At 39.5% G+C, this 16,307-nt stretch overlaps 1 protein-coding gene across 2 annotated transcripts in view; it reads left to right on the forward strand.

Moving 5' to 3' along the window:
- Positions 1–14,876, forward strand: part of MELK (maternal embryonic leucine zipper kinase) — a 93,676-nt gene extending 78,800 nt beyond the window's left edge. For both annotated transcript variants that reach the window (XM_039474913.2, XM_074395048.1), the window contains exons 14-18: positions 1,403–1,634; positions 6,051–6,147; positions 6,882–7,050; positions 11,751–11,854; positions 14,353–14,876. In XM_039474913.2, the coding sequence (XP_039330847.1) occupies positions 1,403–1,634; positions 6,051–6,147; positions 6,882–7,050; positions 11,751–11,854; positions 14,353–14,530 (780 nt within the window). In that variant the 3' untranslated portion in view covers positions 14,531–14,876. The remainder of the gene's footprint in view (positions 1–1,402; positions 1,635–6,050; positions 6,148–6,881; positions 7,051–11,750; positions 11,855–14,352) is intronic.
- Positions 14,877–16,307: the final 1,431 nt, after the last annotated feature.

A 16,307-nucleotide genomic window follows, 5' to 3' on the forward strand; every position in this document is an offset into this window, starting at 1 on the left:
TTTATTTATTTTTATTTTTATTTATTTATTTTTGAGACAGAGTTTCGCTCTTGTTACCCAGGCTGGAGTGCAATGGCACAATCTCGGCTCACCACAACCTCCGCCTCCTGGGTTCAGGCAATTCTCCTGCCTCAGCCTCCTGAGTAGCTGGGATTACAGGCACGCGCCACCATGCTCAGCTAATTTTTTGTGTTTTTAGTAGAGACGGGGTTTCACCATGTTGACTAGGATGGTCTCGATCTCTTGACCTCGTGATCCACCCGCCTTGGCCTCCCAGAGTGCTGGGATTACAGGCATGAGCCACCGCGCCCGGCTTGTATTTGATAATTTTAATATCTGAAATCTTTATGCTCACAGTACTTGTATCTTTTGTAATTTTTTGTATGGGTTTATTTTTCTTTGAACTCCATGGAAATTATTTGAGGCTTGAGTTAAGGGTTGAGGGCTTGAGTTGGATTGGATTGAAGCTTTTCTTTCAGATAGGAGTTGTGCTTGCTTCTACCAGGTTCCTGGGGCACAACCAGCCTAGGACTACTTTAAGTTAAATTTAGGCTTGGGGTTTCTGGGACCTTGCAGATTGTATTAATTTGGACCCTTAATTTATCTGCAGACTGGCCCTTGGTTACATAAAATTTATTAAAAGAAACTTCATTTTTCTCCTCCTTCAGAACCAAGAGAGATACTTTTTCTTGCGTATTCCCTTTGAAGAGCAGATTTATATTTAACTGAACCTTTCATTTTAGTTATAGCCCTTCCTGGCTTTACATGGGAGCTTTGGATCTAACTTACCACCTTGCAGAGGCCCAAGGCTTCTGTGGCTGTAAAAGCACATGCTATAGGCTATCAGAGATAAAAGATAGATGCCCTTAGGGCAACAGAAAGTTTCAACCTTGGTTACATCTTTGAATTTGTTCTTATGTTTTTAGTTTGGCCTCTCAGGATTTTCCTTACTCTTTTGCAAGCTCAACCCTAAATTTTAAAGAATTAAGAAGTATCTTTTATCCAACATTTCTGTTAGAGTAGTTTAACATGTTTTTTCTGCCCTAATTGCTGACTAAACTTTTATTTTTTGGTACATATTAGAGGCAAGCCGTGAGTATCTGGGTCTGGAAAGCATTTCTTAGTGATTGATTTGTGGCTGTTCACAATATTGCCTAGGATCTGGCTATGTGTAAATACTCAGCCTGTATTGTGTTGAAAATTACTGTCAGTAGAATAGACTAAAGTGATCTACATGTATTAAAACTATATTTTCAAATTTCCTAATATTGTCAATAATATCCTTTGGTAATATTTCATTTTAATAAAATTAGTACAAGGTAGTTTGCAAATGATTAAGGAATGTTTTAAAGAAACTGACTTTTCTTCTTCAGTGTGCTTATCTAGTAACTTTTTTTTCCAGTTTACCAAGTATTGGACAGACTCAAATGGGATGGAATCTAAATCATTAACTCCAGTCTTATGCAGAGCATCTGCAAATAAACTAAAGAACAAAGAAAATGTATATACTCCTAAGTCCGCTATAAAGAATGAAGAGTGCATTATGTTTCCTGAGCCAAAGACTCCAGTTAATAAGAACCAGCATAAGAGAGAAATACTCACTACGCCAAATTGTTACACTACACCCTCAAAAGGTATTTGCTAAGTGAATTAAGCAGTAAGAAGTTTCATTTTTCTTACCACATTAAGTAAACATACAGCAGGTCAGAAATGACTAGCATTGCTTTCAGGAATTTCTAGAAGTCAAGCTGCTTTTTTTTTTTAAAATCATACTATGTTATTTGCATTAGTTGAAAGCATATTTGTCAATTTTAATTTCTTTCTCAAATGATACCAAGTGTTTCCTCTTTTTCACATTTATAGAGTTGAATCATAGCATCTAGGATATCAAAGCTGAAAGGCAAGTTAGAGCTCATTTAATCCAACTCCCTTTTTCACAGCTAAGAAACCTGAAATTCAGGAGTGAAGTGAAGTGATTTACCCAAAGTCATATACCCAGGTTTAGACCTTGCTTGCCCATTTACCCCGACTTATGACTCAAGCTGATGCCTCTGTTCAGCCTTTACTCATCTGGATCTCCAGTTCGTGTGCCTGGTCCTGTTCTGCCCCATGGTATTACTGCCTATCCTCAGCAGATAGTGTGAATCTGTGATGTCCTTCCAGATATCTATGTCCAGTTATACAACTTCCTAATTTCCCTTGGTTTCCTCTATGATACTTCACTGTTTTGGTTGCTGGCCTCATCTGGACACATTCTATTTGGTCAATCTACCTCTTAGAATACAGTGCCTGGAACTAAACTGAGTTTTCTAGGGTTGGGTCTCACTAGGATAGGGTGGTAAGTGTCATGACAGTAGAGATTGTCTGCCTTGTTTATTGCAGCATGGCATGGTCTATAGTAGGGGCCGTACCTGTCTGGTACATAGTAGGTGCCTGATGCCTAGTAAATAATAGGGGCCATATTTATGGAATGAAGGAATAAATTAAAAGCCTGAAGGAATTTTATTTACAGTGATCCTGTTTATGTCACTTAAAAAAAAGTTACCTAAACTTTATTAGTCTTTTTTTACCCCAGCAGTTGTGACCTTCTCTATTGTTAAGGTTCTGACAGTCCTAAACTCTGGAGCATTGCCATGTGAACTGCTGCAAAACCACATTCTACCATTGTGCTGCTAGTTTACTAATGGAACTCATGGCCAGTTTGAAGGATTAACTTCTTATCTGTAAAGCTATTACGGAAGACTTTTGTCAAATATTTGCTAGAAGTCCCATTTTTATGTTTATGACATTCTCCATTTCATCAACTCAAATAGCAGTTTCCCCCAAAATGTGAGGCCAGTTTGGTGTCCTGATGATGATGATGTGTGTGTGTGTGTGTGTGTGTGTGTGTGTGATATTGTGTGTGGGGGTGGTGGCTGTGGTTGTTATGAGGATTCAGTGAGATAGCCTCTACCAGACAATGGTTGCTGCTATTGCATTCTTTCCCAGTGAAGGGGTCTCTTTCTCTTCTGTTATTTCTCTTACTGTAAACACAACACCCTTTGTGAATCATAGGATTGGGCAGGGAGATAAAATGGACCTTAGCTCACCTTAGCTCATTCAAGGCCTTTCTTTTCTTGTTTTCTTTTTTCTTTTTTTTTTGAGACAGAGTGTTGCTCTTGTTACCCAGGCTGGAGTGCAATGGCACGATCTCGGCTCACCGCAACCTCCACCTCCTGGGTTCAAGCAATTCTCCTGCCTCAGCCTCCTGAGTAGCTGGGACTACAGGCACGCGCCACCATGCCCAGCTAATTTTTTGTATTTTTAGTAGAGACGGGGTTTCACCACGTTGACCAGGATGGTCTCGATCTCTCGACCTCGTGATCCACCCGCCTCGGCCTCCCAAAGTGCTGGGATTACAGGCTTGAGCCACCGCACCCGGACCTTTTTTTTTTTTTTTTTTTTTTAAATGTTTTTGAGATGGAGTCTTGCTCTGTCACCTAGGCTGGAGTGCAATGGCACGATCTTTACTCACTGCAACCTCCGCCTCCCGGGTTCAAGCAGTCGTCCTGCCTCAGCCTCCCAAGTAGCTGGGATTACAGGCTCCTGCCACTGTGCCCGGCTAATTTTCATATATATATATTTTTTTACCTTTTTTTTTTTTAAAAAAAAAATGGGGTTTCACCATGATGGCCAGGCTGGTCTTGAACTCCTGACCTCAGGTGATCCACCCACCTCAGCCTCCCAAAGTGCTAGGATTACAGGTGTGAGCCACAGCACCCAACCAATTTTCTTATTTTTAGTAGAGATGGGGTTTCACCATATTGGTCAGGCTGGTCTCGAATTCCTGACTTCAGGTGATCCGCCTGCCTCTGCCTCAGCCTCCTGAAGTCCTGGGGTTACAGCTGTGAGCCACCATGCCTGGCCCAGGGCTTTTTTATTTAAAAAAAAACTTTTAATGCCATAGTCACTTTCATTATTGACATTTCTTAACTTTTTGTGTAACTCTGAAGGTTTTGCAATGTGGGTAGTTTGGAATTTATTTTACAATCTTGAAATATCATCAGTTGACATACGTTGTCACTATGAGAAAGATTGTGTTGGTCAAAGCTATTATTGGTTGTTTTTTTTAAGCATAGGAGCCACTTAAGGAAGTAAGTGGCTAAAGCCGTAATTGCTAGCTTCCATTGGCACTTTACATTTTACTTTCTTTTTTTTTTTTGCCCTTTCCTTTCCTTTTTTTCGGGGGGGCAGAGTTTTGCTTTTGTTAGCCAGGCTGGATTGCAGTGGCATGATCTTGGCTCACTGCAACCTCTGCCTCCTGGGTTCAAGCGATTCTCTTGCCTCAGCCTCCTGAGTAGCTGGGATTACAAGCATGCACCACCATGCCTGGCTAAATTTTTGTATTTTTAGTAGAGATGGGATTTCAACATGTTGGCCAGGGTGGGTCTTGAACTCTTGACCTCAGGTGATCCATCCGCCTCAGTCTCCCAAAGTTCTGGAATTACAGGGATGAGCCACTGTGCCTGGCCCTGCATTTTACTTTCATTGTGAGTTATTTTTTGACATAAGTGTGAATTTCATTTTTATCACTCCTGTACAATGCAGGCATTGGCAGTTTGCTGAAGGGCAGTTCTATATAGTGATAGATACTGTCTGTATACAAAGATGAAAACTGTTTTTATAGATGTTTCTCATTGCTCTTATTTTTTTTATTCTTGTGGAAAGTGAGAATATAGCCAAATAGTCATAAATAAAACTAAGCTCCTAATCTCTTTTTAAAATATTGATGTTATATCTTTGTTACTATAATGTGAATATTATCTCTAAAGGGTAAAACTTTTAGATCATGAGCTAATCAGTGTAACCAGATTTGTTAATGCAAATTTGTCACAAACTATCTGGAAATGCAAATACCCTACTTAGAATGAAATGCAAAATTCTGGAGCAGAGAATATAAAAAATAATCAAAGCTTACATCTCTTTTTTTTTTTTGAGATGGAGTCTTGCCCTGTCACCCAGGCTAGAGTGCAATGGCGTGATCTTGGTTCACTGCAACCTCCGCCTCCTGGGCTCAAGTGATTCTCTTGCCTCAGCCTCCTGAGTAGTTGGGATTACAGGTGTGCACCACCATGCCTGGTTAAGTTTTTGTATCTTTAGTAGAGATGGGGTTTCACTATGTTGGCCAGGCTGGTCTTGAACTGCTGACCTTGTGATCCACCCGCCTCTGCCTCCCAAAGTGTAGGGATTACAGGTGTGAGCCACCACACTCGGCCAAAGCTTACATCTCTTTAATAACTTAAGCTTTCACAGGGGTCTGTTCTTTTTGCCTCACAAGAGTTGAATTGGGCTATGAATTGAATTAACACTTTTTTTTTTTTTTTGAGACAGAGTTTCGCTCTGGTTACCCAGGCTGGAGTGCAATGGCGCGATCTCGGCTCACCGCAACCTCGGCCTCCTGGGTTCAGGCAATTCTCCTGCCTCAGCCTCCTGAGTAGCTGGGATTACAGGCACGTGCCACCATGCCCAGCTAATTTTTTGTATTTATAGTAGAGACGGGGTTTCACCATGTTGACCAGGATGGTCTCGATCTCTTGACCTTGTGATCCACCCGCCTCGGCCTCCCAAAGTGCTGGGATTACAAGCTTGAGCCACCGCGCCCGGCCTGAATTAACACTTTTTAATACTAGATCAATTAAAAGCATAAATTGGGCCTTTATAAAAATACAGATTGACTTTTATTTATAGAAAAAACAATGAGTAGTTATGAGATTTGTATTTATGTGATCTATTTAGGTTTATCGTACGATATTTGTAATAAAATTAAAAACATGGCCTCAATTTGCAGTGAAGAAAAATAAGAGCCACACATACAAGGCAGAATGGTTTTGTTTTTATTATAAATCATAGGGAAACATTTCTTGAAGGAATTAGAGCATTTGACATTACAGGTCAAGTGATTATATTTCTGAGTCAATGAGTAGTTTGATGCATGCATTATTATTAATAATAGAAATTTCAAAACCATAGTATGTGCTACATATGGATTTTGTTTGTTCTGTTTCTAATAGCTAGAGACCAGTGCCTGAAAGAAACTCCAATTAAAACGCCAGTAAATTTAACAGGAACAGACAAATTAATGGCAGGTGTCATTAGCCCTGAGAGGCGGTAAGTGTTCGGTTTTTTTTAGACTCTAATCTTTAGTATATGTAACAAGGTTTAAAAAAATATAGTAATAGACCTGATTAAGGTAAATCATCACCTAGATTCTTTTGGAGAGTAGGAATATGTATAGATATATACATATATATGTGTGTGTGTGTGTGTATATATATATATATATACGCATATATAAATATAAATTTAATGTATGTAGTACTACATACATTAAATTTACTTATTTGCTAATAAGAGAACCTGGAGGTGAAGGTTGCAGTGAGCTGAGATCGTACCACTGCACTGTATGTAGATATATGCACTGATGAATATACATCAGAATATATATCTATATACGTATACACATATACATATATACATTAATGTATTATCTATATACATACAGAAAGCAAATGTGGCACAATATGAACAGTTGTTGAATCTAGAAGGATATTTCGGTATTCATTGTACCCTTCTTTGAACTTTTCTGTATATATGACAGTTTTTAAAAAGGAAATACAGGGGATAAACAGTTTTGCTGAGTGCCAGTTGCCTGGGGGAAGGGTGACAGCTCCTGTCCAGTGGGAGATGGCTTTGGTGCTCCCTGAGGAGGAGTGAGGTGATCAGGCCCTGGCATACCTGAGTGAGGCACCCTAATGTGTGTGAAGGGACGGAAGTCCTCCCTTGTGGGCCCCACAGGCCAGAGGCCCAGCTCTACTTGTGCCTTGTTTTATGTTTTGTTTCAGGTGCCATTCAGTGGAACTGGATCTCAACCAAGCACATATGGAAGAGACTCCAAAAAGAAAGGGAACCAAAGTGTTTGGGAGCCTTGAAAGGGGATTGGATAAGGTGATCACTGTGCTCACCAGGAGCAAAAGGAAGGGCTGTGTCAGAGACGGGCCCAGAAGACTAAAGGTAAGCAGGCTGGAATCCTTTCATAGAGATTTCAGAAGCTGACTGCTAATGGACTGCTTTTTTAAAAAGGTACTGAATGAATCGATTAGTATTTTTTATTTGAGTATTCACTTAGTTAATTGTATGTTTTTTTTTTTGTTTTTTTTTTGTTTTTTTTTTGTTTTTGAGACGGAGTTTCGCTCTTGTTACCCAGGCTGGAGTGCAATGGCGCGATCTCGGCTCACCGCAACCTCCGCCTCCTGGGTTCAGGCAATTCTCCTGCCTCAGCCTCCTGAGTAGCTGGGATTACAGGCACGCGCCACCATGCCCAGCTAATTTTTTGTATTTTTAGTAGAGACGGGGTTTCACCATGTTGACCAGGATGGTCTCGATCTCTTGACCTCGTGATGCACCCGCCTCGGCCTCCCAAAGTGCTGGGATTACAGGCTTGAGCCACCGCGCCCGGCCAATTGTATGTTTTTTGAGCAGCTGAAATCTGCGTGTTACTGTGCAGTGGGTAAATAGAGCCAATACCTTCAGGGAGCAAAGAGCTATCATTCAAATATTCAAGAGCAAGTGGAGGGATTAGCACAGGGACAGCATGGAGGTGAGGAAGCAGGGGGCACAGATGGAGAGCTGAGAGCTAGCTGCCTTAAGGAGGGGTCTTGAGCTTAGTTGTGTCCCTGGTTCATGGATACTTTGTAGGCCCTCATGAAATATTTGAATGCGCCGGGTGCGGTGGCTCAAGCCTGTAATCCCAGCACTTTGGGAGGCCGAGGCGGGTGGATCACGAGGTCGAGAGATCGAGACCATCCTGGTCAACATGGTGAAACCCCGTCTCTACTAAAAATACAAAAAATTAGCTGGGCATGGTGGCACGTGCCTGTAATCCCAGCTACTCAGGAGCCTGAGGCAGGGGAATTGCCTGAGCCCAGGAGGCGGAGGTTGCGGTGAGCCGAGATCGCGCCATTGCACTCCAGCCTGGGTAACAAGAGCGAAACTCCGTCTCAAAAAAAAAAAAATTTGAATGCATAGGAAGATAATTGGAACTTTGAGTCCGGCGTGTGTCAGGAAAATAGTGAATGATAAGCTAGGGAGATAGACCGGAAGGACCTCAGGACCTGGCTAAGAAGGTCTTATTTAATATACCCAGTATGCTTTAAAATGGTTAATGTGTCACTGGTGTGGACAATATATTTTGTTAAGGAAGGGAAAGAAAAATAAGCTATTAGCAGATATAAAGTACTTATTCTCTTGGATTCTCTCTGAGCATTCATTCAAACCTCTAACGAATATATTTTTGTTTGGTGGAAGGGGAGGACTTTAGAGGTAAAAGGATGAATGAGACACAGCCTACGTCCTTGAGGAACTCTTAGGCTGACCGTGCAAACAGGCTGGGATCTTGTTCTGACACACTGGACTCAGTGCTGTAGTAAAAACATGTTCCAAGAGGTGTGGGCCCAGAGCTGGGGGGAGAAGATGGTAGTGTGCTCATCATTTGGGGACTGGGTCATGTTTAGTTTTTGTGCTGAGACTCTCATAATGAGCAAATCTGGATGGTTTGGGGGAATGAAAATGCTGAGCTATTGGGCAAGAGGGTGTTTCCGAGGAGAATGTTCTGAGATCTCATTTGTGTTCTGTTTTAAAGTGGAATAAGATAGAACTTATCCACTAGCATTCATTGCCTTTAACTTGTGTAGTATACTGAGAAGTTTATATTACATATGGCTGTTTATTAGGCATATTTTAATCCTTTTGTTCTGAAATTTTTCTGGTTGGAGATACTTAAGTATTTCAAGCACTGATATTGGTATTTAAAAAAACCGATAATACCATTGCACTGAAAAATGTTAAATAAAATTAGGGAAACTAGTTCAACCACACACGCACACCGCACACACACACAATAGAGAAGCTAAGCAGTTACCATAGTAATGAATAATGTACTAAAAATGGTCACTTATGTAAATATTTTGGAACCTGAATGCATTTTCAATAGAAACTACTGTGGTGTTAGTTGGCTTTCTAGGTAGTTCCCCAATACTTCCAGAATGTAGGAGAAAAACCACAAAATTGGGAATGAGAAGACCTGGGTTCTGACTGCAGCTTTGTACCGTATAGCTTTGATAAGTCATTTTATTCCTGATCTCCTCAATTTCTTCATTTGTAAAATCTGGAAATAATACCTCCCCTGGCAGCCTCACAGGGCTGAGATGTAGAAATAAGACTCTACATATGGGATGCTACATGGCATATTAAATACTTCATTAGTATAAGGTGGTGTTTCCAATGTCCAATATTCTTGCCAGTGTTGAGCATTTTATCCTCATATATACACCAATGGTCCTGATTAGCACAGTCCTAAGATCGACAAATTTATTTAACTTTGAATCCTTAACACTTTTTAATGCTTTTAAGTTTTTGTAGAACTGAAGGACTTTCTTTGGGAAATGAACTTTGTTTCACCAGCTCTGCATACTTTATTAAAAACTATAAATTTATCAGAAGAGTAGTAGAAAGAATACCTTTTTTAAGATAGCAAATTAACGCCTGTGGTCCCATCACTTTGGGAGGCCGAGGCAGGCGGATCACCTGAGGTCGGGAGTTCGAGACCAACCTGGCCAACATGGAGAAACCCCATCTCCAGTAAAAAGTACAAAGTTAGCCAGGCGTGGTGGCGGATACCCATATTCCCAGCTACTCAGGAGGCTGAGACAGGAGGATCGCTTGAACCCAGGAGGCAGAGGTTTGGCGAGCCGAGATCACGCCATTGTACTCCAGCCTGGGCAGCAAAAGTGAAACTCTGTCTCAAAAAAAAAAAAAAAAAAAAAAAAGATAGCAAATTATATGTATTCACGCCCTCTTTTAGGAAGCAGTCTATAAAAATCCGAAATTTAAGTAAAGTAGGATTAAGTCTTCATTTTACCAAAGCAGTAATTTATGTTGTGGTTTGAAAGTATTCAGTTTATTATTAATATCATCTTGATAGAGCCAGTTTATTTTAGTGAAAAGAGCCCTGGATCAGGAACCAAGTAACAGAGGATTGCTTCGTTAACACTCAGTTTGACGATGTTTGCTATATGGGAGATTGTGTACACTGTTATTTATCTGGTGTTTTCTTTATATTGACTCACTTTTAAGAAATATATTTATAGAGATATAACTGACATACAATAAACTGCACACATTTTATTTGTTAATTTTTTGAGACAGCGTCTTGCACAGGCTGCAGTGCAATGACATGATCATAGCTCATTGCAGCCTCAACCTCCTGGGCTCAAGCCATCCGCCTGCCTCAGCCTCCTGAGTAGCTGGGACATGTGCCACCACGCCTGGCTAATTCTTAATGTTTGCAGAGACAAGGTCTCACTATGTTACCTAGACTGGTCTCGAACACCTGAGCTCAAGTAATCCTCCTACCTTGGCTTCCCAAAGTGCTGGGATTACAGTTAGGAGCCACCACACCCCATCAACGGTGCATGTTTTAAGGTACAACTAATATGCTTTGGCATTATGTATACCACCTGTGAAACCATGACCACAATCAAGATAATTTTTTAGAACTCAAATTTATTTAAAAGGAAACTATATATCATTAGGGTTTTTTTTTGTTGTTGTTAATTATGTTTTTCTAAATCATATGGGAACAAATACATATTTAAAACTATTTATCCATGTGCCACCCAGAATTATCTTGTCTGTCTTATATATCTTAAATCACACTATGAGAAGCAGTACCTTAAGAAATTTATGGCCAGGCATGGTGGCTCACACCTGTAATCTTAGCACTTTGGGGGGCCGAGGTCAGGAGTTCCAGACCAGCCTGGTCATGATGGTGAAACCCCATCTTAAAAAAATAAAAATAAAATAAAATAAATTTATATTTCTTCTTTGGGCCTAGGTTCTTATTTTGAAAAGTAAGATAGTTGGAATACTTTTCTACCTCAGCATTTTGTTATTAATACAAAGAACTCAAACCTGAAAGACATAGAAACTATGGTTTTGTTTGACAGTGAAGATACTTACTAGGAAGGGAGGGATTTTTGTGTGTCCAGGACCCACTAAAACAGTGTCTAGTACATAGTAAACATTCAAAAAATAGTTGTTGAATCAAAGAGTGATAAATATCAATTAGGAATGAAATTATCTCTGAGGATTATGCTCCCAGTCAATGAGAAAAAAATAATATGACATTACTTTTTTACAGGATTACCTGTTACATTTATTTCCTCTTAGACCTGTCATAAAATCTGCTCCTGGAATTCTATAATAGTCTTTAAATAATTCTGAACAAATTAAGGAAACATATCCAACTACGTACAAAGCAAACTTTGTATGGTGTTTGTTTATCTTGAGGTGGTGTACATTTCAGGACTGTTAATGTCTCTTCGGTAGTGTGGGAAGGGAAAAACAGGCGAAGCTCAAACAGATAGATGTATGCTCTTTAATATTTATTTCTTTAAAAGGATTGGTGGGAGAGGAAGATGAAAGTATGAAAAGAAAGCTATGGGTGTGGTTACTAATAACCATCATTTCTCCAAGCTTTCCCAGTGTGCTGTTAACTCACTAAGAGTTGGCTGTAAATTCCTTGGATATTTTTCTGGAAATAGTTCCATTTGAAAAGGTACTATATTGAGGAATTTTGGAACTCTTGATATGGTGTGATGGTCTTTTGTTGATGTTAAAATTTATTTCTCATCTCTTTTTTTTTGTTTTTTAAGCTTCACTATAATGTGACTACAACCAGATTAGTGAATCCAGATCAACTCTTGAATGAGATAATGTCTATTCTTCCAAAGAAGCATGTTGACTTTGTACAAAAGGGGTAAGAAGCACATTTACAAGCTGTTGCATTTATTAGTTTCTTTTGGACTTTGAGAAAATAAGGTTTGGTTGGGCGTGGTGGCTCACGCCTGTAATCTCAGCACTTTGGGAGGCTGAAGTGGGCAGATCATTTGAGGCCAGGAGTTCAAGATCAACCTGGCCAATATGGAGAAACCTCGTCTCTACTGAAAATACAAACAATTAGCTGGGCATGGTGGCACATGCCTGTAGTCCCAGCTGCTTGGAAGGCTGAGGCATGAGATTCACTTGAACCCGGGAGGTGGAGGCTGCAATAAGCTGAGATCACACCACTGCACTCCAACAGAACAAGACTCTGTCTGAAAAATACCAAAGAGAAAATGGGAGTTGATCTCCCCACCCCCATGCTTTAGAAAAAATGTATTTCTCCCACCTCATTCTCAAAAGCTTTTAAGGTAATGTCATTGCTTATAATTTATTCTCTTTTGTTTGGTTCAAGCAATAAAAGTTTTAGAAGCACAGACATTGCCCCACTTTCAAAGTTAGATTTTCTTTTTTTTTTGGATGAAGTCTTGCTGTGTCTCCCAGGCTGGAGTGCAGTGGCACGATCTCAGCTCATTGCAACCTTCGACTCCTGAGGAGCTAGGATTACAGGCATGTGCCACCACTCTTGGCTAATTTTTGCATTTTTTTAGTAGAGACGGGGTTTCACCATGTTGGTCAGGCTGGTCTTGAACTCCTGACCCCATGATCCACCCACCTTGTCCTCCCAAAGTGCTAGGATTACAGCCCTGAGCCACTGTGCCCTGCCCAAAGTTAGACTTTTTATTTCAAAATAGGAAAATTCAAAATTCTTCTGGATTTCTTTTAGATCCTCTATTTTCCTTTGATTTTCTGCTTTACAATAATGTTTATAAATTATAATAGAAATTTGTGAGACATTTCAAACAAATCAGGGATTTATATAGAATCCTTCTCTTCATGACTGGCTATTTTATAGGGCTGGGTTTTCAGTGCTTTAGGAAGTTTTTTCACCTTAACTGTCTCCTGCTGTTGAAGGAGCTGCCATCAAAGGCGCCTTGGTTATGATCTCCTGGTCTCAGTAGCCAGGCCTCTTCTGGTTACCCAAGGTGTCCATATTTCTAAGCATTTCCATTCAATTATTTCTCTTTAAAATTTCTTAATTAAGGCAGCTGGTAGAGACACACATGGATTTAAACATGTAATAGAATAGTCAATATGGAGTGAGATTTTAAGAAACAAGCTTGTGCAGATATAATTTTACTTTTTACTTATGTGTAAATGTTGGCAAGCATTCCTTCTATGAACCCTGGCATTCCTCTTGGGCTTCATTAAAACACATCTCTCTCACTCTGATCTCTTCATGCTTGGGGCTTACGAGCCTCTAGCCATGTCTCTGTCACAGGCCTCTCAATGATCTGTTATCTTCCATGTGGCTAAATTGTTCTATGCTTCATCTTCCTGTCAAGAATCTTCACTACAGGGTGCTTCTTTTGGCATTTCTGATGTTGACTGCTTATTTTTGAGAGATCAAGCCTCTTTCCCAAAACACATGACTAAGTAAGAAAAAGAATATTTTGGTACATAACAGTATAAAACAGAAAAAAATACATAACAGAAACAATGTAACTTCTCCACACATCTGTGGAACAGCACCTAATCAGGAACCCTTAAGTATTTAGGGAATTTAAACTTAAAATCAGTCCTATTTATTGAAGATTAGTAAGACAAATAAAACCCTAAAATAGAATGTAAATGAATTAAAAATTATTTACAGGAATTAAATTTATGCAACTTTTCAGGATCATGCATATATGTTAAGATGAGTTTCAGACTTCATTTTGACTGGGCCTTTCCATTCTCAGAGTGGATAATGGGGCAATTCTAGCTGTAAATGCCATACATTTCAATTATGGGAATATACCATCTCCTTTGGCTTTTTCTTCTGCTTTTCTTTCTGCCATAAAGTGATGATCATAACCTCTTATTACTAATTAGAAAAACCTCAAAAACACACGTGCCTTTCTGACAGGTTAGTGGCTTCAGCTTTATTTATATGATAGACGGAAGTTTCTGACAAGACTCACACACACGATATGTTATTTATTTTTCTTACACTTTCCTTCGTAGTGAATGTTGTGGAAATGCCCGGTGCTCGAGGATTACACCGTTGAAAGGGTTGTATAAAGAATACCAGATTTCTTGAGCATGAATGGCATGTATAGCTATGAAAGAGGGGTTTTTCTCTGGAGCAAGGGAGAATTACTAATAAAGCCTTTTCATGCTTATTCTTAGGATCCTAGTTCAGCTTCTGGGAAAACACCAGTCATACTCTATTACTAAACCATAGCTAGGTCATTTGGAAACTGTAAACAGCCTAATACATTGCTTAATATGAAATAATGGTTCATTTCCTCCACTGGCCTCCTAAAGGCTTAGAAAACTCTTACACAGAATATGGTTCTGCTACTAACTAGCTTCTTATCTTGTTTTTCACAGCTATACACTGAAGTGTCAAACACAGTCAGATTTTGGCAAAGTGACAATGCAGTTTGAACTAGAAGTATGCCAGCTTCAAAAACCTGATGTGGTGGGTATCAGGAGGCAGCGGCTTAAGGGCGATGCCTGGGTTTACAAGAGATTAGTGGAAGACATCCTATCTAGCTGCAAAGTGTAACTGTTGGATGCTTCCATCTTGCCGGATGAGTGTGGGTGTGACACAGTCTACACAAAGACTGTTATGATCTCTTTGATTTTAAAGTTCATTGGAACTACCAACTTGTTTCTAAAGAGCTATCTTAAGACCAGTATCTTTGTTTTTAAGCAAAAGATATTATTTTGTGGATGAATCTAAGGCAAGTCTATCTGTCATTATCTGTTACTATCTTTTTTTAATCATGTGGTTTTATATATTAATAACCGTTGACTTTCCTAGGTTCACTTCCGTATGCGAATGTAAGCTCTTAACTATGTCTCTTTTTAATATATAATTTCTTTCTGAAATAAAACCATTTGTGAATTTAGCAGTCTTTTCTTCTTTGTGTTTGATTTTGATCCAAATAAAACCTCAAATGGCTCCCTGACTATTAAGTAGAGACTATTTGGAATATGTTTTATCAGTTATCAAATATGCCTTGGGCAGAAAAAACAGATAAGAATTCATTTGCATAATTTTTTCCTGTCTCTGATTTAAGTAGGATTTATTGAGATCGTTAAGTAAGTCACAGCTGTGGTTACCAGAGTTAAACAACACATTTAATATGTTGAATAAAAGAATATCGACTTCAGTAAGTATGTTCGTTCAACAAATGATAAGTATCCGAACTATGAACCTCCCCCTGAAATGTTACTTTATGGTAATTTCCATAAGTCTCAATGTTGGCCCTAAATTTTTATTTTTATTTCATTTTATTGGTCTCCAAAGGCTAGAACTCAAGTTATATTTGTATGGATTTCACCAATTAAACTAGTTGGAGGAAAAATAGCACTCCTTCTGGTCAGTAGTGAAGGGAATGTTTTATCATTCATTTATTCAATAAATGTTTACTAAATGCTCACAAGCATTAGGTCCTGGGACTGAAGATGCTGCTCTCTAGTAACCCCAAGAAGTTCAGAATCTATTCACAGGATCAGATGATATTTGTAGCATTTGTTGCCTAGGCTGATCTAAAACTCTTGTTCTCAAGCAGTGTTCCCACTTCAGCCTTCCAAAGTGCTGGGATTACAGGCATGAGCCACCATCCCAGCTTGGGAGCATAACATTTTTGACAGAACAATATGTGCCAAGACAGGGAATTATAAAATGTCATTATATATTTGGGGTAGAAGCAGAAGATGGTGGAAGCGGGAAAGGATAGGAAATGAGGGTTGAAAGTTTAGATGGAAGTAAGTCATGAAAGTACTTGAATGCCCCATATTAGAATAAATGTTTTGGCAAAGGAGAGCTGTCAAAGAGTTTTAAATTTTTTAACAATAGCTTTATTAAGATATAATTCACATATTATAAGATTTACCCCTTATAAGAATGTACAATTCAGTGGGGTTTTTAAAAAGTATATTCAGGCTGGGCGTGGTGGTTCATGTCTGTAATGTCAGCACTTTGGGAGGCTGAGCGGGTGGATCACCTGAGGTCAGGGGTTCGAGACCAGCTTGGCCAACACGGTGAAAGCCCGTCTCTACTAAAAATACAAAAAAGGTAGCCGGGCGTGGTGGGGTGTGTCTGTTACCCCACCTACTTGGGAGGCTGAGGCAGGAGAATCACTTGAACCTGGGCGGAGGTTGCCGTGAGCCTAGATTGTGCCACTGCACTCCAGTCTGTGTGACAGAGTGAAAGTCCGTCTCAAATAAATAAAAGTATATTCATAGTTGTACAGCCATCACCACAATGTAATTTTAGAACATTTTTATAATCTCTAATAGAAGCTCCATACCCATTAGCAGTCATTCCCCATTCC

Source organism: Saimiri boliviensis, chromosome 2 (genome assembly GCF_048565385.1).
Source record: "Saimiri boliviensis isolate mSaiBol1 chromosome 2, mSaiBol1.pri, whole genome shotgun sequence".
NCBI classification, from domain to species: Eukaryota; Metazoa; Chordata; class Mammalia; order Primates; family Cebidae; genus Saimiri; species Saimiri boliviensis.